This window comes from Lepidochelys kempii, chromosome 2 (assembly GCF_965140285.1).
Source record: "Lepidochelys kempii isolate rLepKem1 chromosome 2, rLepKem1.hap1, whole genome shotgun sequence".
Classification (NCBI taxonomy): domain Eukaryota; kingdom Metazoa; phylum Chordata; order Testudines; family Cheloniidae; genus Lepidochelys; species Lepidochelys kempii.
In genome coordinates this window covers 26,839,613-26,863,150 of record NC_136381.1, presented here as the reverse complement: position 1 = coordinate 26,863,150, position 23,538 = coordinate 26,839,613, and the positions used below count along the sequence as shown (strand labels likewise).

Sequence of the window (23,538 nt, the reverse complement as noted above, 5' to 3'; positions counted from 1 at the left end):
CCACATGCCAGTGTACAGTACAGTCCTGGAACACTGATTTCCCCTGCAGTTACTCACCACTTTGGGGGCCTTGTGGCTCATGTGTGCTTGCCTGGGGTCAGCTAGTTAGTGACAGGTATGTGAATAGTGGCTGTGTTTTAAATCACTGAATCAGTGGTCTGAGTGCTGCAAACAATACTGCTGCTGTAAAATGTTGAATTTTGGCTTCACAGATATGACCATGGGAGCCCAGCCTCCCTCTTTGTTATTGCCGGCTGAACGGCTATGCAGAATTAGAAAGCGGTCACGACAAACTAGAGGACTTTCTGCGTGATGTTGTGATGCACTCCACGGCAAAAAAAACAAGAATTGAAGGAGTGGCGGAACAGTGAGAAGAGGGACCGAAAGGAGAACGCGGCATGCCAGAACGAAGCCATGGAGCGGCTCTTAAACGTTATGGAGCACTAAGTGGACATGCTCCGGGTGCTACTAGCACTACAAACCAAGCACCTCTGCGCCCACTCTCCCCTGCAGTGGCTGTCACAAAACTCTTTATCATGATTCCCCTCAGACACTGCCAACACACTTATCAACCTCCTGGCTCCACTCTGTACCTGCTGCATTCCACTCCTGCCCCAGCACAGTCCAGCCCTCCAGACTCCCAGTACCCACTGTACTCAACACCCATCCCTCTGCAGTTTAGCCTTGCTGAAGACCAGTACCCGCTGCACTATACTCCACAGGACAAGGCTGCATACGATATTTGGACATACACAAATATTTCACCGTCCTGGGACACCATCTCCTCCTGGGACCCTCCCTACCCCCATCCCCCACAGTGCTGATGTGTTGCTTTTTTGGCTCTCTCCTCCAGTTGTTTTTTTAATAAAATAATTTTTTTGGTTTGAAAGCAATCTTTATTCCATTAATTGAAAGCAAACAGAGCCCTGCAAAGAAACAGGCAATTTTCTTAAACCTTCACAGTGCATTGTCTGCACCAATCACAATCACCTCCTAGCATTACAAGCACTGCACTCCCGAGCATAGCAACAAATATTAGTGGCTTTCAGCTTCAAATTGCTGCCTCAAGGCATCCCTGATCCTTATGGCCCTGCGCTGCACTCCTCTAATAGCCTGGTCTCTGGCTGTTCAAATTCAGCCTCCAGGCGCTGAGCCTCAGCGGTACAGCCCTGAGTGAAGCTTTCATCCTTCCCTTCACAAATATTATGGAGTGTACAGCATGCGGCTATAAGCATAGGAATATTGTCATCGGCCATGTCCAGCCCCCCATATAGACAGCGCCAGCGGGCCTTTAAATAACCAAAAGCACACTCACCAGTCATTCTGCACTTGCTCAGCCTCTTATTGAACCGCTCCTTGCTGCTGTCAAGGTTCCCCATGTATGGCTTCACAAACCATGGCATTAAGGGGTAGGCAGGGTCACCCAGGAGCACAATGGGCATTTTGACTTCCCCTACAGTGATTTTCTGGTCTGGGAAAAAAGTCCCTGCTTGTAGCTTCCTGAACAGGCCAGTGTTCTGAAAGATGCGTGTGTCATGCACCTTTCCAGACCAGCCTGTGTTAATGCCTGTGAAACACCCACAGTGATTCACAAGCACCTGGAGAACCATAGAGAAATATCCCTTCTAATGAACGTACTCAGTGACTAGATGGTTTGGTGCCAGAATTGGAATATGCAGGCTATATATCGCCCCTCCACAGTTAGGGAAGCCCATTTGTGCAAAGCCATCCACAATGTCACGCATGTTGCCCAGAGTCATGGTTTTTCGGAACAGGATGTGATTAATGGCCCTGCACACTTCCGTCAATACGAGTCCAACAATCAACTTTCCCACTCTGAACTGGTTAGTGACCAATTGGCAGCAGTCTGGAGTAGCCAGCTTCCACAGTGCAATCACCACGCACTTCTCCAACAACAGGGCAGCTCTCATTCTCGTGTCCTTGCACCGCAGGGCTGTGACAAGCTCATCACAGTCCCATGAATCTGGCTGTCCTCATCTGAAAGTTCTGTAGCCACTGCTGGTTAACACAGACGTGCATGACGATGTGATCCCACCACTCAGTACGTGTTTCCCGAGCCCAAAAGTGGCATTCCAGTGTGGTCAGCTCATCCGTGAATGCCACAAGCAATTCATGTCGTAGCTACTACGCTTGGTGAGATTACTGTCAAACTCCTCTTGCCTTTGTAGTTTAAGGAATAACTCCACTGCTACTCGTGACGTGTTAGTGAGAGCGAGCAGCATATTGGTCAACAGTGCGGGATCCATTCCTGAAGACTGAAGAGGAAGAGCACGCAGTACACAAACCATTGAAAGATGGTGCCAAATGTGGACGGAAGCGCAGGATTTGCTGGGATGCGAAGCAATGCATCATGGGGAATTGGGACAGGACCCAGGATGGCCCGCAACCCCCTCCGCCTTCCCACAATTCTTAGCAGCAGAAGAGATGCTCTGCGGGATAGCTGACCAGAGTCCACTGCTCCAAATACCGCTGCAAGTGCCGCAAGTGTGAACACGCTATTGCACAGGCAGCTGACAGTGTGAACACACAACAGTAGTTTCCCTTCAGTGCTCTCTTAGCGGTGATGTAATTCTGCCAGTGTAAACATACCTTTCCATTACAAACTCTTGTAGACAGGGAATCAGCCTGTTCTGTAAAGCACCATGCATATCTATAGTGCTCTGATAAAGAGAGAATTCAGCTATTTTATTTGTGTATATTTATAAGTCTTGTAAAGATCATATTAGCTGCACTGAATTGACAGCAAGACATCTGTTTAGCTGAAGAACATGTTTATGGATACTAGGAAACAGGCTTTAGGTTTAGGGAAAAAAGCTTTTCTCTAAGGCATCCAAATGTCTCTTGTCAAGTAAAATAGTTTATATTTGACTTGTGCCACATAACTAGTCCATTTTTAGAGGTGAGTTAAAAACGAAGACATCCACAAACGCACAAGACCTGAAAAACCTTCCCTCTGATTAGTAGGTATCTGGTAAGAAAAAAGCGTTCCATTCTCTCCCCTTAACTCTGAGGTTGTGTCCTTCAGCACCCTTCACAGTTGCTCTGTTGGCTGTAGCTAATACCAAGCAAAGCACCAAAGGCAACTTAGGGCATAGCCTGGGGAAAACTGTACTCAGCTACTCAATAACATTACTTGCTATCGACTACATTTTTCAACCCTTTGAACATTAAGGGCAAAAAAGAGTATTTAAATAATCATTCTTTATTTCAATAGCTCTCAATGACAAGTGTATTCAAATGTTACCGTAAGTCCTTTGAAAGCTACCCGCTGACAGGTACAAGATGTTTTTTCCCTTTCCCACTCCCACCATAAAAAATGTCCATGTGTACACATGGTACGTCAAGATAATTCAGATAAAGATACTCTGCATAAAACCTATTAACCAAAGGACCAAATCTGAAACCTGGTCACTTCTTGCAAAACTATAAAACAAGAATTGAGTGAAAAGCTCAGATTTCTTAGAATTCATGGATTATTTCATACTTCATGTAAAACAATAGCGAGCATACTTTTTTCATTAAAAGTTAACATTTTTAGAATTTTTCAGGTTAAGGCATCAGTATATTAGTTACTTCTTGTATATTGATCATGTGCTGTCATAATTTATCTCTGCTGAACCAGCAACATTAACATCAAGATCACTGTAAAATAAATACCTTAGGTGAGATGATACTCTCCACGCTGCTCTCTAGATTACACTCGAATACATGGGCTTTGGTTAGCTTCTTATCCCAGTGGGCCGCTAGCCAGATTTTGGCCAGCGGCCCACGCTTGCTCAGGACAAAATGGGCGTAGAACATTGTCCCAGCCACCTATAAGGTGCAAACCTGTAAAGAAAAATGTAATTATTTTCTATTGAATTGGGTTACTGCAAACATTCATATGTATATGTGCGCCACTTGGAGGCTATCGACATGTTTTCTTTTCAACCAGTAAGATTCTAGAATGGTTTTATACAAGAAAAAAAGGACAGAAATTTTCAAGTAGATCAAAAATGCCCCTCATACCTTGAAACATGAAAGGATTTCGTTCAAGATTGAGAGAGTTTTGCTCTTTTTTCCCATTGGTGGCTATATGTTTATAAGTGTATAATTGTATTGCATTGGAAACTTGAGCAGGTAAACTAGAAAAAAGTCACCTACAGAAATGTGGGGCTGGAAGGGACCTCAAAAGGCCACTTAAGTCTATCTCCCAGCATTGAGGCAGGATTAAGTATACCTAGACAAACATCTGCCAGCAATGGTCTAAGTTTAGCATCATCCTTGACCATGAACTTTGGTCTCTTATTAGACCTATCTATGATTCTTCCCAGAGCTTATTTCCCGATGCTGGTCACTAGGACTCCTCCATTGTAAAAATCTTTATTCATGCTTCCATCTCCATTCACCACAGTCTTCTACATAGTCTTATCAAGTGCCAGCTATTCAGACTCCAGCACATGTGGAATACTATTGACCTAACTTTTCACACACACAAAAATTATAGTCTTTCCATCCTCAAACAGTTCTTGCATCTTTTCATTCCAGAACAAAAAGTTAAGAGTTCTACTCATTTTAAAAGCCTTCCATATGTTTATTCCAACCTTCCTAAAGAACTCTTCTTATCTACAGCCCTTTCCCTCTGAGTGTAGCATGGTTTTCCTATTGTCCTTTAGTCTTGCTGCTGGTGGTGCAAGAGCCCGCTCCTAACAGCTTTGAGAAGAGGAAATGTACTGTATTTATGAGGGATGGTCACCATACGAGATAGACATAAGACTACAATCCCATCACCAGATTATGGGGAAACCCATACGAACCTAATAATTAAGGTTAAAATTTTGTCACAGGTATTTTTAGCAAAAGTCATGAACAGGTCACGGGAAATAAACAAATATTCACAGAAGCCCGCAATCTGTGACTTACTAAAAAAGTCTGAGATTGAGATTAACAGTCCGAGTCCTGCTGAGGGCTGACTGTCAGCCGCTGCTCCAGCCCTGGTTGCTGCTACTGCAGCAGGCGCAGGTAGCTGCTCCTGATCTGCTGCTGTGGTGGGAGCTGATGCCAAAGAAGTCATGGAGGTCCACTAAAGTCATGGAATCCATGACCTCTGTGACAAAAATTGTATCCTTACCAGTAATTAAGTGTATGTATTCAGGAAGTAGAAAACCAAAACCACTAGTCATCTAATCAGAAATGAGCAAGTAAGGGGAGCATGCTACCATCCTCAGAGGATGGATCCAGCTCCTGGCAAGTCCAATCACCATCTGTCTTGCCTCTTCTATCCTTCTCTCGCTCTCATTGTACCTATAATGGAGGATCAAACTTATGCCTTTAAAGCTCCTATATAGAACACCTCCCCAGCAGGCACAGCATATGACACTAGGACCAGAACGGTTTAATTCGATGCATCAAGCAGAGGAGCATCAATTTCTAGCAAAACTGACAACTGTCTCCTGCTGGAAAGTTTCCAAAACGCAGGGTGGCATACAGAATGTAGGCTTCCTGTGATTCCAAGCCACGTTTAAACCTGTGGTCCCAAGGGTTTACAGAATTGCAATGTCTAAACTGCAAATAAACTGTGGCTGGCCTGTGCCAGCTGAATCAGGTTCACTGAATCAGGCTGCAGGACTGTTTCATTGCAGTGTAGACTTCCTGGTTAAGGCTGCATCCCAAGCTCTGGGAGCCTCCCACCATGCAAGGTCTTAGAGCCCAGGCTCCAGGCTGAGTCCAGAAGTCTACACTGCATTTAAACAGCCCCTAACAACATCCATGGGTGTTTAATTGCAGTGTAGACATACCCTTACATTGTTCCAGTTACTTCACAGTTGTGCAATATTCTGCAACCTGATCTCAGCATGCCCACTCATGTAATTTGGTTTATACTTATCGGAATTTGTGTTTTATTAGTGCTAGAGTATTACCATAGCACCAACAAGCTCCAGTCACAAACTGGGATCCCACTGTGCTAGACACTGTACAAACAGAACAACAACAACAACAAAAAACAGCTCTTGCCCCAAAGACCTTACAGCATAGGTATAAGGCATGAGAAAGATGGATACAGGCAGATAAATGGGGGAGTACAAGGAAACAATGCAACAACATAGGTCAGTATTACAGGTAGTGTCTCAGCACACTGGCAGCCTAACCATTGTTAATTTTTTTTGTAGGTATCATGGAAAAAGTTTTAAAGTAGTATAATGGGTTAAGTTTTACAGATGTTTATAGGGAGCTCCTCCAAAACATAAGGGGCCGCATTAAAAAAAGCACTCCTTTGAAGATTAAGAAGTGGGTGACGGAGCTTGGCATTACAAGCTCTTCAGGGGCAGGACTCAACTCTCATGAGTAAATGAGAGATTATAGATAGGGTGGGGATAGAACTCAAAGGGCCTTGAATGTAAAGACAAGTATCTTATGTTTGATGTGAAAGAGAAGGGAGAGCCCGTGAGGGATTCATAGAGAGGGATGATGTGATCAAAGCTATGTGCTATGAGAACGATTTTTGCAGTAGCAATCTGAATGGATATGAGCAGGGCAAATTTGCATTTGTTAAGGCTAGAGAAAAGGATGTTGCACTAATTGGGAAATGAGATGATGAGACCTTGGATGAGAGTTTTAGCAGTGTGGATGAAAGGAAAGGCCAAATCTTAGAGATTGTATGCAGAAAGAACTGCCAAGAGTCAGGCAGAGGACTGAGTTGAAGAGGACAGCCAGGCTACAGGCCTGAGTGACAGGAAAGATGGTAGTACTGCTCACAATGATAGAAAAGAGAGGTGAGGGGAAGGTGAAGAGCTCCCTTTCAGCCATGTTGAGCTTAGATTTATGGCTAGACATCCACATGGCAGGGAGACATGTTGAGATTGTTGTTTGGCTAGAAAGACAGGCCTGGAGTAGAGAAAGATCTAAGAGTCACCAGAAATAGTTGTGGTAGTTGAATTTGTACCTGCAAATGAGATTACCCCCAGCTAACGTAAAGAGGGAGAAGAGAAAGGACCCAAGGACAGAAATCTGTTGCACCCCCACTGAAAGTTGGGGGGAGGAGAAGGAGAGATGTAGAGGATCCTCCAAAAGACTTGCTGAAGGAGGAATTTTATGGGAACCACCCAGATTTTCAAATGAAGGGGGACATTATAAATCAAACTGTATTTCTCAGTGCAATGGGTTTAAAAAAGTATTCCACAAATATATGAGGTGGGTTTGTTGTACAATGCAATATTTCTCAAAAACATTAGGAATAAGAGAATGGAGAAGGAGTGAGGAGTTAAAGCCATCAGCATTACTCTGTCACAACCTTCCAACTCCAGTTATAAAAACTGTTCTCTGATTTTTGTGGATTGGCATAATTATTAGATTTGACATGTTCACAATCAGCTCAAAATATATAGCTTAAACTTCAGGGAAAGATCAAACATACTTGACTCAGGCCTGAAAATATAATGAAGGCTTCCCATTAAACATGAAAAGCATTATGTGGCCCAATAAGACACAAAAGCAACTGTGTTCACTCCAGTTCCCTGACAGCACAGATAGCCATGTTAGCAGCTGCTATTTTACCACTACTATCTTTCAGCAATATTGCTGCACTCAGTCTGCATGCTCCCCATATTAGAGCTACAAGAGGAAGTAACTTTCCTACAGTGCCAGGAACACACAAGCACTAATGCTAAGGGGGTAACAAGATTAGGTCCTTGTGAGGACAAATTGTTTATTTCTTCTATTTAGGGAATATACATGGGCATTTGGGGGGAGAAGGGGGAGCGAGGAAGTGCTCCCCAATGCAATAGGGAAAGGTTTAATCTTTCACACAAACAGGTCATTAATACAACAAACAGGGCTGGGAACCTATTACACTTTTGTTGTGGGGAAGATGGGGATAGGAAGTCCAAATGGTAAGTGGTCAGCATTCTGATGTTTCACAGGACTAGCACTGAGAATAGCTAAATCTATGCAAGGGTTATGGATAGCCTGAAACTTAAGTGTAATGTTAGAGAAGAATGAGAGTTACTTGTTTCAAGTATTGAAAATCTTGAAAAGAGGAAACAAAGTAGAAGTAAATTGCTTCTGGCAGAGATTAGCAATTTTCCTCCATATATTATGGACATGCTGCCACAGAAGGTTATACATATAAATAGAGGAAAATTTAAGGAGTGACGTTACCAGACTAAAAATAATTTAACAAATGCATTTATAAGTTACAACACCTTACATTAAAACATTAATTTCCATTTGCAATGTCTACTTTATTCAATGTGGTCTGCTTGAAAAAAAAATACACAAGTCAGCATCACTTCTAAGTTCTAATGCACTATCCCAAAATTGCAATGAGAATACATTCTCATGCAGTTTGTACAAATTTTAAAATACATTTCCAGTGGAATTATTACTGAAGTGCTTACCAACTTTCTCTTCTTGGAATCCCCACCTGGGGTGCACTGGTGCATAGGCACCACCCACGATCCTTTGCAGCATGGCATCAACTGTTGCTGCCTTTTTCTCATGCTTCTGTCGTAAAATCATAGACATCTGGGTTGGAAGGGACCTCAGGAGGTCATCTAGTCCAATCCCCTGCTCAAAGCAGGACCAATCCAGTATATTTTCTTTTCCTTGTTTCTTTCTTTTCTCTCCTTTACTTTTTTTGGTCTGACTCTTCTCTCCAGAAAAGTGCAGACAGATGGGGGGGGGGGGGGGGGGGGGGAAGAATAGGACATCTGATACAACCCAATGCTGAACTAACTGCTAGATGTGCAAAGAGAAGCTTGGGTTGGCCTGGTACTCCTTGACTATACACCTGTGCATGTGAGCTGCTCCTACAACCAACAACATTAGGGCTCACAACAAATGCAGGAAGGGTAATTAATTACTTTCAGAGCAGTAGCCGTGTTAGTCTGTATCAGACAGGCCAGTCCTCGCTTACAGACAGCCCCCCAACCTGAAGCAAATACTCACCAGCAACTAACCACCACACAACAAAAACACCAACCAAGAAACCAAACCCTGCCACAAACCTCGGTGCCAGCTCTGTCCACATATCTATTCAAAGGACACCATCATAGGACCTAACCACATCAGCCACACCATCAGGGATGTGTTTCAGAGTAACAGCCATGTTAGTCTATATTCGCAAAAAGAAAAGGAGTACTTGTGGCACCTTAGAGACTAACCAATTTATTTGAGCATAAGCTTTCGTAAGCTACAGCTCACTTCATCGGATGCATACTGTGGAAAATGTAGAAGTTCTTTTTATACACACAAAGCATGAAAAAATACCTCCTCCCACCCCACTCTCCTGCTGGTAATAGCTTATCTAAAGTGATCACTCTCCTTACAATGTGTATGATAATCAAGTTGGGCCATTTCCAGCACAAATCCAGGTTTTCTCACCCCCCCCCCCCCGCAAACCCACTTTCCTGCTGGTAATAACTTATCTAAAGTGACCACTCTCCTTACATCAGGGACGCGTTCACCTGCACATCTACCAATGTGATATATGCCATCATGTGCCACCAATGTCTGCCATGTACATTGGCCAAACCAGACAGTCTCTACAAGAAAGAATAAATGGACACAAATCAGATGTCAAGAATTAGAACATTCAAAAACCAGTCAGAGAACACTTCAATCTCTCTGGTCACTCGATTAGAGACCTAAAAGTGGCAATTCTTCAACAAAAAAAACTTCAAAAACAGACTCCAACATGAAACTGCAGAACTGGAATTAATTTGCAAACTGGACACCATCAAATTAGGCCTGAATAAAGACTGGGAGTGGTTGGGTCATTACAAAACCTAATTTCCCCCAACAGTCACTCACACCTTCTTGTCAATTGTTTGAAATGGGCCACTCTCATTACCACTACAAAAGTGATTTTTCCTCCCTTGGTATCCTACTGTTAACTGAATTGCCTCGTTAGACTGACCTCCCACTTGGTAAAGCTACTCCCATCTTTTCGTGTGCTGTGTATTTATACCTGCTACTGTATTTTCCACTCCATGCATCTGATGAAGTGGGTTCTAGCCCACGAGAGCTTATGCCCAAATAAATTTGTTGGTCTCTAAGGTGCCACAAGGACTCCTCTTTGTAATTACTTTCAAGTAGCCACCTGCCATTTTAACTAGAGAAGCAATGGATCAGATCTGGGATCCTACAACTTTCCTCTACACCAGGGGTTCTCAACCTTTTTCTTTCTGAGTCCCTCTGATGCTAGAAAAACTCCACAGCCCAACTGTGCTACAACAATTGTTTTTCTGCATATAAAAGCCAGGGCTGATGTTAGGGGGGTAGCAAGCAGGACCCACGTGAAGCTAAGTTGCTCAGGCTTCGGCTTTAGCCCCGGGTGGGGATGCTTGGGGCACCAGGCTGTAGTCCTGCATGGTAGGGCTTTGGCTTTTCTGCCCTGGGTCCTAGCAAGCCTAATGCTGGCCATCCTTGGCAGCCCCCCTGAAACCTGCTCATGGCCCCCGACCACTGGTTGAGAACCACTGTTCTACACAGTGATCTATTCTTCTGCCCAGCAAACCTATTGGGCACCTCATGTGCAGCCCCACTCATCTCAGACTGGGAAACTTTCTGCTATGATCAAATTTTGGCCCTGTCAAACATGTGTCCTTTTAAAAAGTGACACCAAACTGAAGTCTAATCAAGTTAAAATTATTTCAAATCCTACAGTTGTCCCTGAACCTTCCTGCCTATTTGTGTTTTGATAATCAAATATTCCTATTTTGTTTAAAGCGTGTCTCTACGTTGCTGTAGAAAGACCAAAACAATCACGGGAAAATTGACTATACTGTGTCTGTACATTTGACCACACCGTGTATATAAAGTAAAACTGAAAAAAAAGAATGTTGAAATTGCCACACTGAATTAGACCGCTGGTCCATCTACCCCAACATCCGGTCTTGGACAACGGCCAGCACCAGATGCGTCTTAGGAAGGTGCAAAAAACCTCAGAATGGGCAGATGTGATATAATCTGCCCCCCAGAAAGGCTCATCCTAATTTCCAGTCATTAGAGATTGGGTTAAATCTAAAGCATTAGGTTTTATATCCCTTCTGAAATGTATTAGCATTAAACTATTGTAATTCTGGAAATACTCGTTAGCCCTGTAAGTGTCCAACAGCTCTTTGAATCTAGGTAAAATCTTGGGCTTTTCCACATTTTAATTACACACTGCATGAAAAATTCCTTTTATCAGTTTGAATCTGCCATCATGTTCCTTTGTTCTTGGTTAAGAGAAAGGGAGAACAGAAGTTCCTGATCTACCTTCTCTCTATCATTATTTTATATACTTTTTATCATGTTACATCGCATTTGTCTCTTAAGGTAAAAAATCCCCATCTTTTCAATCACTTCTCATACCAGAGTTTTTCCATACCCCACATTATTGCTGCCCTTCCCTTAGCCCCTTTATATTTTGCTATATCCTTTTTGAGTCAGATAAACTGCACATAATATTCCAGATGAGGGTATTCAATTGATTTACATAATAGCATAGTTTTAATATTATTCTCCATCCTGTTACTTATGCATCTTAATGTCTTTCTTGCTTTTTTGACCACAGCTTCACACTGAGTAGGTCTTCACTCCCACAATGAGCGCCAGGCCCCTTTCCTGAGTTAAGTTAATGGTCAGGCTAGTTCAAATTTTTCCCTTCAATGGACACTATTTTGCTTTTACCAACACTGAACTTAGTCTACCACAATATCTGTCAATTTATCTAGCTTGGTTAGGTCCCTGAAGTTCCTCACAATCTTCTCTATAATTGATTAACTTAAATAACTTATATGCCAATTTTCCCACCTTACCCACTTTCTCAGATTGTCAATATACTGGGTTCATTTTGTTTTAATTACTATTTAGAAATTCACAGCATGCCACATGCTTACAAGTCTTTAGAAAGTAAATTAAGGCCCCGATCCTACAAAGACAGGTCAAGAAGACTACTCACATTTGTGAAAGAGAGCACGTGTTTGCTGAATCTTGGCCAAAGAAACTACTGTAGAAATTCTGAAATATTCTTGCCCAAAGTATTCAAATTCAACGAACAAGGTAAATTAATTTAAATAAGACAGCAACAAAAAAAACATTTTAAAAAAAGGAAAACGTGACTGTTACAGCTGAACTTTGGCAAGCAGGGTGATTCTGAGGCAGATTTCAGAAAAGCTAAAAGGAATCACAAGATCATCTATTCTGACCTCCTACACATCACAAGTCATTAAGTTTTTCACCCATATACCCCAATGTTGAGTCCAATGACTTCAGTTAAAAAAGATAATTTTAGTCCTCAGGAGGCTAAACTGTTGTGCACCACCACTTGAGAACAGCAGGGATCCCAAGATCCCTGTGATGGCAGAGAATCACTTAGTTGAGATATATCCAGCACACAATCCAGGCTTCCTCTCATGCTGCAGAGGAAGGTGAAAAAAAATCCCAAGGACCCTGCCAATCTGATCTTGGGGAAAACTCCTCCCAAACACCAAATCTAGTGATCAGCTAGAGCATAAGCATGTGAGCAAGATTCTCTGTGCCACTTCCGAGCACTAGTCCACCCCAGCTAGTATCCCATCTCTAGGTATGGTGAGTGGTATGCTTCAGAGGAAGGTGAGCCCAACCACCCCCCCCCCCCGCTCCAGAATACAGTTGTACATCAGGAGTGTATGTGTGTGTGAGAGAAAGATCCTTCCTGACTTCTGCAGGAGACCAGATGAAACCATGAAGACAGGATTAGATTACAGTCATTATAGTATAGAGCTACAAATATTATAAACATGTAGAGGGCAATACAGGCAATCCTATTGTCCCAAAAACCTCAACTCTAAAAATCGAGCAAAGGTAACAGGGATAGCTCTTTGATGTACCACTTAAACTAATCACTAGTTATTGCATTAATTACTGCTAGTAGAAAAGCCTTAGATTATCCACCTCTGCTAATACAGGACTGACCCATCCCTCCAAAAACATATTTTCTAGTGTAAGGGGGTTCTCAAACTTTTCCCTTTCAGGTCCCCCCCTTCTAAACCTTCACTTCCCACAACCCCAAAAGCAATCCCCCATAAACCCAATCCCAGAGTTTACAGTTTCAGGAAAAGGTTCGCAAAATAGTGTCCCACATAATAGTCTATATGAATATAAATTAGTTGCCCCGTACAGAGGGAAGCAAAGATTTCTACTGAGGGCCTCTGATCGCTTCACATTTAAAAGCGCACCGCCGCCAGATACGCACTGAACCCCCCGCCCCCAATCACCTGCCCGGTGCCCCGGGCTGGACACGGATCCAATGCCGGCAGCAGCCCCTCACATCCAGCAGCTCAGGGCCGCACCTGAGGGGCTAGGAAGCGGGGATTTGGGGGCACGTCACCTTCGCTTATGGAGAAGTTTTGCAGCAGCTCCCCCACCCCAGGCTCACGCCGAACTGCTCCGAGCTGCCTGCCCGGGGCTCCCTCACGGGCCTCACCCGCCTCCGCTCGGCAGCTGGGCAGGCTCCAGGGGGCAGCGGACTACGGAGCTGCCCTCCCGGCTCCCGCAGGCACTGGCCGCAACCCCCGCGCGCCTCTGGGGAAGCGGCCCCAGAAGACACATTAATGCCCCGCGTCTCCCCGCCTCCCGGACTCGGCTGGAGGGGCCCCGGGAGCAGCGGGCCACGGGTGCCCAGCCGCAGCACGGGGCGGCGAGGACTAGGCCTCTCCGCGTCCCGGAGGAAGCGCAGCGCCCTGAGCCCGGCCGCCCCCGCCCTTCGGACGGCGGCGGATCCCCCCGCGAGACGCGCTGCCTGCTCCGCCGCGGCGGGCGCAGCGAGGCCGGCTCCTTACCCCGAGTCTTGCGTGGCGGCAGGGGAGGCCAATGCAGCGGCTGGCGGGGCTGGGCTCGGTAACTACACCGCTCCGCCTCCTCCCCGATCCGAGCCACTCAAACAAACAAGATGGCGGCCGCAGCCCTTCCTGCCGCCCAAACCCGCCGTTCAAATCGGCAGGATGTTTACTGTTAAAATGCCCCCCTCCCGGCACGGAGACCAAACACGCATGCGCGGAACTGCAACCACTATGACGATCAGGACTCCGGGAGGGAAGGCAAGAAGATACCAAATGCGCGTGCGCCCCAGCCCCGACCTCCCAGTAGCAGAACGACGGAAAAGGGCGGAGCGTTGAAAAGTGCTGAAAAGGCGCATGCGCAACCGCTGAGACTGACAAGGCCCAAGGAAAGGGGGCGGGGCTAGGGCCCGGGCCGTGGAGAACGAGCTGAGGAAGAAGAATTGCGCGTGGTCGCTGAGCCGGTGCGGTTGAAATAGCCCGCCCGGAAAGGAAGAGGGCAGTGGTAGCGCCCCCTCTGGGGCGGGAGTGGCTAGCGCAGTTGCTAGGGTACATGGCATCAGGTCTGTGGCGAGGCAGCTGTATAGTTACAGCCCTGGGCATCAGGCTTATGAAATACTGTCAGCCCCAGCACAGCATGCAGGGATCAGCCTCAGGGCAGGGGATCAAAAATCATGAGTCAGATGGCAGCCCCCTTTTAAAGCCTGCTTCCCCACTGGAGGCCCAGCTGTCAGGTCTTCCCTCCAACCTTCACAGCTCACTCCTGCCCTCTAGAGTACTATGGATACTTCTTCTCCCTTTCCTCAACAATGTTCAGTAACCACTTCCTCCTGTGGCTGGACATGGCACCTATGCACCCCCTATCTTTCTCCTTGCTTGAAGTAATTTGGTTTCAGCACCACATGTTTTGGGAGTTTGAAAATAGCAAGCATTTCCCCAGCAACCAACTGTATTATCTCACAGAAAGGATTATGACTGCATGTGAAAAATAAGCAGCAGGAGTAGATGATTAGTAAACAAAGAATGTATTTTTATTGGAGGGAAGAAACAATATAGAAAACCAGGAAACCTTTTTTTCTGAATAGAATGTTTTTCAGTCATCTCTATGAGGCATCAGCGAGTCTCTGAAACCATGGCTACAAAGTCAAACAACATATTGGCTCAACTATAAAATGAAGTGCCATAAATCATCCTCGTCCCAAAGAGACCTTAAATATATAAGCATAATGAAAACTTTCTTATAAAACAATATTGTACATTTTTTTAAGTAGACTATCAGCACATAAACAAAATGGAACACGGAAATACCAGGAAACTCCGCTTTCCCTCCAAGGATTTAAACAATATTACTGTAATTGAGCAAATCTATCATATCAGACAACAATATATCTTAGCAGATGACAGCATATCAAACAAACAGTGTAAAAATATGCAGTCTAGTCTCCTGATCCCTCTTCTTCTGACTCAGTTTTGAAGTTTTCAGCATTCATTTTCCTTAGTGTCTCATTAGAATCTTTATCCAAAGCAAATACTGATTCTCCTTATGCCCCACATGGAACTTTGCTGGGGTAAAGTAATGCTGCCAGGATGCCTGCTGTCAGAAAATGCCTTCTGTAACACTACTAACCCCTTTCTTTTTTTCTCAGTATAGTGGCTTAGTGGTTGAAGCACCAGGTTGAAAACACTTAAACTCCCCGGAACCACAAATTTTTAGTCTCAGCAAGACTGACTTGTTATTTCAGCGGTACATATATTGAGTTCCATGCATTTTAATCAGAAGTCCTTCCGCTCTCAATAGGACATTAAATATAACATGGCACTTTTAATAAAAGGAAGGGTTTGCCCCACAGCTACAATTATTTTCTCCCCACTACTGGGTGGTATGCCAGCTGTTTACCTACTTGTCACAGTCCACATTATTCTTGATTAGTGGCAGAGCTTAACTTTAGGGAAGAGTATGATTCATTCCTAAAACGTTCTTTCATATCTCCTGAATATCATTCAGTTCTTTTTCTCACCCATGTACTTAAAAATCATTGTACTGCTTGTCTCACCTAATTTTGGTATTCTGGTACTTGGGCTGAATTTTGATATTTGTGGTCTAGCACTTCCTATTACGGAAGGGATCCTTTCTTGCAAATCAGATCTAAAATACTTGAAATTAGCTTGTCCATAAAACCTATTGACCTATAAGAATCATGAGGCTATTAAGGAATAGTTTTGATCCTTTCTTGATGCATAGCCCAATTTTTTGCAGTTCTTTCAGCATTTTAGTGTCTGATCCTCCTATAATTATTGTTATTGAGCTACCAAAGTGTGCCTAAGCATTTCACAGAAGTACGTACAGACATGCAGCCTGAGCCCCAAAGAGCTTCCAATCTAAATGTAGCCTAATTTAAATCTAAATTATCTGAATGATAATTTCTTTGGCTTTACTCTGTCCACTGTTTTCACATGACTATCAAGTACAATTCACTCTGTAAGCTTGTTCTCCAACTGGGTCTTGTCCATCACTGTAGAAGACTTCAGTCTAATTTAATGTTACATAGTTTGTCCAAGAGATTTCTGATTGTCATCTCATGAGACCGTTTCTCTCCCACAGAGAATTAAGATGTCTCTTGACATGGCCTGAAGCTGAGCTTAATCACACGATGTAAAAATGTTTGGTTTAAAATGCTATGGAGATTTTAAAATACGATGACTGTATACAATGATCAAGCCAATCATTTAAGCTGCCACATAATTGTGGGAAGCTCTTCTAAAGATTACTAAAAATATAATACAACAAACAAAAAGATTCCCTAGAGGGCCTAGATAGAAGCTCAGCACAATATATTGTTTCCTTATGGATAAAGCTCCAGCTCCAACCACTAAACAACCATTTTTAAAGAATATAAATTAACTGTCTTCATTTTTAACCAAAGAATAAATTATTGTATGAGTGTTTCAAAGGGCCACTTCCATGTTCAAAAGATTTATTTTTAATACAAATTTTCTTCAGTTGCCATAAATACCCTAAAGCATTAAAGCAAAGGATTTTAAAAATCTAATTTAATTTTTCAGCACTCATGTTGCTTGTGTAGCATTTCTATTTCACTCAACTTGGACAGTGATCTGTAGAAGTGACCTGATGCTCGAAATGTAAATTGACCTGCTGACTCAGTTGCCCTATAACTGCCATTGCACAGCAAAAGAAACATATCGTATGATTTGAAGGCTGCTCCCAGTATTTCGCTGAATTTCTCATCTGGCTCTGCTCAGTTAATTGCATTCCATACTGTACTCCAGGTAGAGAGGTTGTAGTTGATTATATGCTCTTTCACCAACATATGGGGAATAGGACTATTCAGTGACATTTAAAAGGAAATTCAGGCCTATTTTCATTTCCAGCCTCTGGTCAAATGCACCAGCCAGTCAGTGCATCCAGAAGTTTTAACAGGAAGTTAGCTTACACCAGCTAAACAACTTTCTTAAGAGATGGACAGCTTTTTCTAGAGAGCTGTATTCACTTTGAATAAATGTTTTTGAAGTAACCATGTTTCCCCATTGGACATTCAAATTTGAGATACAGGTTGTCCTGTGGATCCACTGTTCCACACGCCATCTTCCTCGAGTTTAAGCTGCTTTGATTTGCACAGAAACATGTAAAGAATCTATGGCTGCAAACTGTGGACAACATAGCTACCAGCTAAACTGCACACGAGTCAACCTCCACTGCAAACCCCGCTTTGCCTCCAGCATTTATAATGGTGTTAAATATACTAAAAGGTGTTGTTAATTTATAAGGGGGGGTCACACTCAGAGGCTTGCTATGTGAAAGGGGTCACCAGTACCAAAGTTTGAGAACCACTGGAGTAGATGATCATGATGGTCCCTTCTGATCTTAAAGTCTATGAGTTTAAGTCCATCACTGTTCAGAAAAGCATGGAAGCACACTCTTGAATGCTTTCCTGAGTAGTGCTGCTTGCCTGAATCAGGGCTAGCAAATCCAATGACCCTTTCTTGCTTCATTATGTTCATGTCACATGTCTCTACTGACTGTATATTGTTGGATTTTTTGTGCATGTTTGAAACAAACGTCCCAATAAACTTAGTTCCACGTGGAAGGATCTCCCTCCCCTTCGATTTCAATAGGGCTCTGTGCATGTCCTGGCTGAGTTCTCTGAAATGAATGAAGAGCCAATTTTATAAAATGCATTAAAACAGGAACAAGTTTTTTTATTTTTTTACAGAATACACTTTGTCTGATTAGAACCAGCAGCATAAAAATAGCACAGGAAATTAATGTACAATGCACAATAATATAGTATTCAGTTAAATGAATTGTTTTCACTTTCTAGGTTTTGCATCTTTGACTACGTGCTGCAAACCCATCTCTCTCACTACTGAAGGCCTTAGAAATGTAAACTACTTAATTTCTTATATGCCAGTTCCATTCTAAATGGTCCTCTGATAATTAACAAACAAGATGTTTCTCACCGACACACATAGCAGATACTAACTGAAAATATATGCTTGAGACTACAGTGAGCCTTGAGGGGCTGATAAAAAGGCAGCATACCTCTGAGTCACTCAAGAAAGAGCTCTTGCAAAGTACTCTGATTGTCAGGCAGGTTAGTGCAGCAGTGCCCCAAAACTCATTTTTCAGAACAATATAGATTGGTTTAAACTAGTGTAAATGATGAATTCTCTGTAACTTGAAGTCTTTAAACCAGGATTTGAGGACTTCAGTAAAGCAGCCAGAGGTTAGGGGTCTATTACAGGAGTGGGTGGGTGAAGTTCTGTGGCCTGCAATGTGTAGGTCAGACTAGATCAGGGGTTCTCAGACAGGGGGTCACAAGGTTATTACATGGGGGGTCGTGAGCTGTCAGCCTCCACTTCAAACCCTGCTTTGCCTCCAGCATTTAGAATGGTGTTAAATATATTAAAAGGTGTTTTTAATTTATAAAGGGGGTCGCACTCACAAGCTTGCTATGTGAAAGGGGTCACCAGTACAAAAGTTTGAGAACCACTGAAGTAGATGATCATGATGGTCCCTTCTGATCTTAAAGTCTAAGAGTTTAAGTCTATTGAGATGATGCAAGAGATAAACGAGTTCTTGGCTCTGAGACTATTGCAATCAGTAAAAAAGTTAAAGAGCAATTTCAAATCTAAAAAACACTACAACCCAAAACTTCAGCATGTTTAGGAAGAGAAAAGTTTCACTTTTTACTGCTACTCACTCCCTTTAACTAAAATGTTCTTATAACAGTAGAATCAGCTCTAGATTTTCATGGTTAAAATGTAGCAGATAAATCTTAAACAGATTTTAAAAACCTTAAGAGATGTGTAAAGGTATATATGATTTTTGAGTATTTGACTTCTTCAGAGGGCTTCTTGCTAAACATCAGCTTAGAATAAGGCTGGGGAGGGGAAAAAGGGAGGTAGCAATTATGTTTAACAAAAAACTAGAAACAGCACTTACCAGATAAGTTTATTCATATATTTTTTTAAATCTTCTGGAGCCTCTGCTTTTGAGCTTTAAGTTTGTCATTGTCTTTAAGGGAATAATTTGACTGTGTAATATTTTTTCACAGTGTCTTTTTTTATGTAAAAAGAAAAGGAGTACTTGTGGCACCTTAGAGACTAACAGATTTGAGCATAAGCTTTCGTGAGCTACAGCTCACTTCATTGTTGCTAGTACCATTGTAACAGTTCCAACCTGGTCATCTTTATATACATGCTTGAAATTTCCAGGTACATACATAAAAGGTGAAACTTCATAGAATTGTACGACAGGAAGGGATCTCGAGAGATCTTCTAGTTCAGTTTCCTGCACTCATGGTAGGACTAAGTATTATCTAAACCGTTCCCGACAGGCGTTTGTCTAACCTACTCCTAAAAATCTTCAATGATGGAGATTCCACAACATGCCTGGCCAATTTATTCCAGTGCTTAACCACCCTGACAGTTAAGAAGTTTTTCCTAATGCCCAACCTAAATCTCCCTGGCTGTAATTTTAAGCCCATTGTTTTTTGTCATATCTTAAGAGGTTAACGAAATTTTTTTGTCCTCCTTGTAACAACCTTTTATGTACTTGAAAACTGTTATGTTCCCTCTCAGTCTTCTCTTCTCCAGACTAAACAAACCTAATTTTTTCAATCTTCCTTCAAAGGTCATGTTTTCCAGACCTTTGTTCATTTTTGTTTCTCTTCTCTGGACTTTCTCCAGTTTGTCCACATCTTTCCTGAAAAGTGGCACCCAGAACTGGACACAATACTCCAGTTGAGGCCTAATCAGCACAGAGTAGAGTGGAAGAATTACTTCTCGTGTCTTGCTTACAACACTCCTGCTAGTATATCACAGAACTATGTTAGCTTTTTTTGCAACAGTTTTGCACTGTCAACTCAGTCATAGAATATCAGGGTTGGAAGGGACCTCAGGAGGTCATCTAGTCCAATCCCCAATTAAATCATCCCAGCCAGGGCTTTGTCAAGCCTGACCTTAAAAACTTCTAAGGAAGGAGATTCTACCACCTCCCTAGGTAACGCATTCCAGTGGTTCACCACCCTCCTAGTGAAAAAGTTTCTCCTAATATCCAACCTAAACCTCCCCCACTGCAACTTGAGACCATTACTCCTTGTCCTGTCCTCTTCTACCACTGAGACTAGTCTACAACCATCCTCTCTGGAACCACCTCTCAGGTAGTTGAAAGCAGCTATCAAATCCCCCCTCATTCTTCTCTTCTGCAGACTAAACAATCCCAGTTCCCTCAGCCTCTTGTGAGGGAACTCACATACTCATAACTCATGTGTTCCAGTCCCCTAATCATTTTTGTTGCCCTTCGCTGGACTCTCTCCAATTTATCCACATCCTTCTTGTAGTGTGGGGCCCAAAACTGGGCACAGTACTCCAGATGAGGCCTCACCAATGCCAAATAGAGGGGGACGATCACGTCCCTCGATCTGCTGGCTATGCCCCTACTTATACATCCCAAAATGCCATTGGCCTTCTTGGCAACAAGGGCGCACTGCTGACTCATATCCAGCTTCTCGTCCACTGTCACCCCTAGGTCCTTTTCTGCAGAACTGCTGCCTAGCCATTCGGTCCCTAGTATGTAGCAGTGCATTGGGTTCCTCCGTCCTAAGTGCAGGACCCTGCACTTATCCTTATTGAACCTCATGAGATTTCTTTTGGCCCAATCCTCCAATTTGTCTAGGTCCCTCTGTATCCTATCCCTGCCCTCCAGCGTATCTACCACTCCTCCTAGTTTAGTATCATCCGCAAATTTGCTGAGAGTGCAATCCACACAATCCTCCAGATCATTTATGAAGATATTGAACAAAACCAGCCCCAGGACCGACCCCTGGGGCACTCCACTTGACACAAGCTGCCAACTAGACATATTTAGCTTGTGATGCACTATGACCCCCTGTCATGTGGTATGCACACCCCAGCCTCCTTTGGGGCGGGACAGGGTGTGATCTCACTGGGGTTACAGTCTACAAGACTGTCCTTCAGCTGAAAACATCATGGCCTAGTGGCCAGAGTCAATATGACTGCCCTTAGCGTCACAGGCACCGACTCCCCCTCTTTCCTATGGGTGCTTGACCCCGCCTCTGCCCCCACACCCACTCAGCTGGGCAGGAAACACTGGGAGGTAGGCAGAGGAGCAGGGACGCTGTGAGCTCAGGGGAGGAGGGGGGGCTGGAGGTGCTCCAGACCTAGAGCACCCAGGGAGTCAGCACCTATGCTTAGTCTCAGGGTTGTGTGGCCTAATGGGCAGTGCCAGTATAACTGTCTTTGGGGTCAGGGCTGTGTGGCCTAGTGGCCAGAGTCAATATAACAGCACTTGGGGTCAGAGCTGGGTGGCCTAGTGGCTGGAGTCAGGGAAGTAGGCTGCCCCCTAGGGGCAGGTGGTGGCCACAGTGGTGGACCCAGGCCCTCCCTCTCCACCAGGTCCCAGTTCAGGGCCCTGTCAGTGGTCATCACCCAGTCAGTGGGGAATCCTACCACAACATGCTGACCTACTCAGGTGGTAGATACCACTCACCCTGCCTCCCTGAGCCACTTCCATAGCAGCCACTATGCCCTCAGGACCTTCAGGCTTTGTGGCAGGGTTTACTCCTTGGAACTCTGGCTCCTGGCCACTCACTGAGGGTCGGAGGTCATCAGTCTGGTCTCCAGGTCCTCAGGCTCCTGCAGTCTGCAGCTGTAGCAGCTCCTGGCCTGAAGCATCCACCAACCATCCTCTCTCCTCAGCAATCAGCCTAGAATGAGCGGGGCTGCTCCCTTTTATACTGTGGAAGCAGTTGGAGCATGCCCAGCATGGTCTTGTTGGATCATATTAAAGAAGTTCTGAATTAAAAACACAAATGAGTTTGATTCCCCATAGTTCAAATTCCAGGGTATTACTAATTAAGAGGTCTCTTGGTTTTTGGTACTGTTTCTCTCCCTCTATGTGTGAAACTTGCAAGCTGCTAATTGTGTTAGTACATTCTAAGACAGAGTCTGTTCTCAAAGCAGTTCACAGAGAGAGAGACTCAAAACAATACTCTAACAACAGAAACAGCACCCAGAGACTCCCCGCCCTTTCGTTGTATTAACAATTGTCATTAAAATAGAGATAGAGGATGTATGTGGATGGATGCTTGGTGTGGATAATAACTGAATGATCAGGGAGGTGCCAGCCTAAGAATCCAGTGTCCATCGGCTGAAGAAGGCGTCAAGTGGAAATAATCAGAGGACCCCCCCCCGGTGGGCAGACTGGAATCCACCCAACAGCCTCAAGAATGGGAGAACCAAAGAACAAGATAACATCTTGGAGCCGTCAGGAATGTGCTATCTGCTGATTGATTCAGCAACAGCATGATGAAGCAATTCCTATAGACTGGCATAGGAAGAAATTCCTATAAAAATAGACTCTAAAAAGTGAGAACTTTGGGGTCTGATTCTGCAAACCAACTTCCAGGAGCATCAGATGAGCATCTGACAAGGCCCTGCTCCCTCCTCATGTCCAGGCCACCTGGCCAGTGGCTTGGCATGAGCAACTCTAAGGCTGGTAACTATGATAACAACCTTGCAGAACCTGTGTGTGTGTGTGTGTGTGTGTGTGTGTTTGTATGAATGAATGTGAGAATAAATATGAGATTGAATGAAATGTTATAGCTATAACTAACTGCTTACTATGATTCTTTCTGTATTCACAATAAATGTGGTATTTTGCCTTTTTCCCTTTAATAAGATCCTGCTGGTTTTTATTTTATTGGTACAACAGTCTGAGGGGCGGGACTTCTGCCGCCCATAATGTGGAGTTAACCCTATCTTGCCAGTGGGGGCTATCCACACCCCGTCATACCCCCAGTTCCCCTTTTTGCCTCTTTTTGGGACAGAACAACAAGTCCATTAGATTACTGATTCATGCGGCCTTTGGTCCTCCAGTAGAAACCAGAAGAAATCAACTGGAGTATTCTAATGGGGTCTAGTGGAATTTCCATTAGGGATTTTGTAAGGTATGTTTTAGGTATTAGGACTGAGGATATGAGACAGTTCCTCTTTCCTTCTTTTTGCTGATTCAGGATTGTATGTTGATGATACAGATGCCCCATCTACACTGGGGCTCAGTGTTTGCTGAGTACTGTAAAACAGCATTTTAAACAAATTCAGATTGTTTAGTTCTGTTTAGTTTTTGTGAACCATGTCAAATCATATTTAAACTGAGTTTGGAAAGTGTCCTGTCATAAATTGGGTCCCTACC

General features: G+C 43.8%; 1 protein-coding gene across 3 annotated transcripts in view; it reads right to left on the bottom strand.

Annotated features, from left to right (window-relative positions):
- The window catches only part of RAD21 (RAD21 cohesin complex component), a 32,569-nt gene extending 18,559 nt beyond the window's left edge, over window positions 1-14,010 (bottom strand). The window contains exons 1-2 of one of the 3 annotated variants that reach the window (XM_073330282.2): window positions 13,806-14,010; window positions 3,679-3,849 (exon numbers count right to left, since the gene is read on the bottom strand). In XM_073330282.2, the coding sequence (XP_073186383.1) occupies window positions 3,679-3,822 (144 nt within the window). In that variant the 5' untranslated portion in view covers window positions 3,823-3,849; window positions 13,806-14,010. Of the gene's footprint in view, window positions 1-3,678; window positions 3,850-8,396; window positions 9,129-13,805 lie in introns of those variants that run through there. The other 2 variants (XM_073330280.2, XM_073330281.2) reach the window with 2 other exon arrangements.
- Between the last annotated feature and the right edge of the window lie 9,528 nt (window positions 14,011-23,538).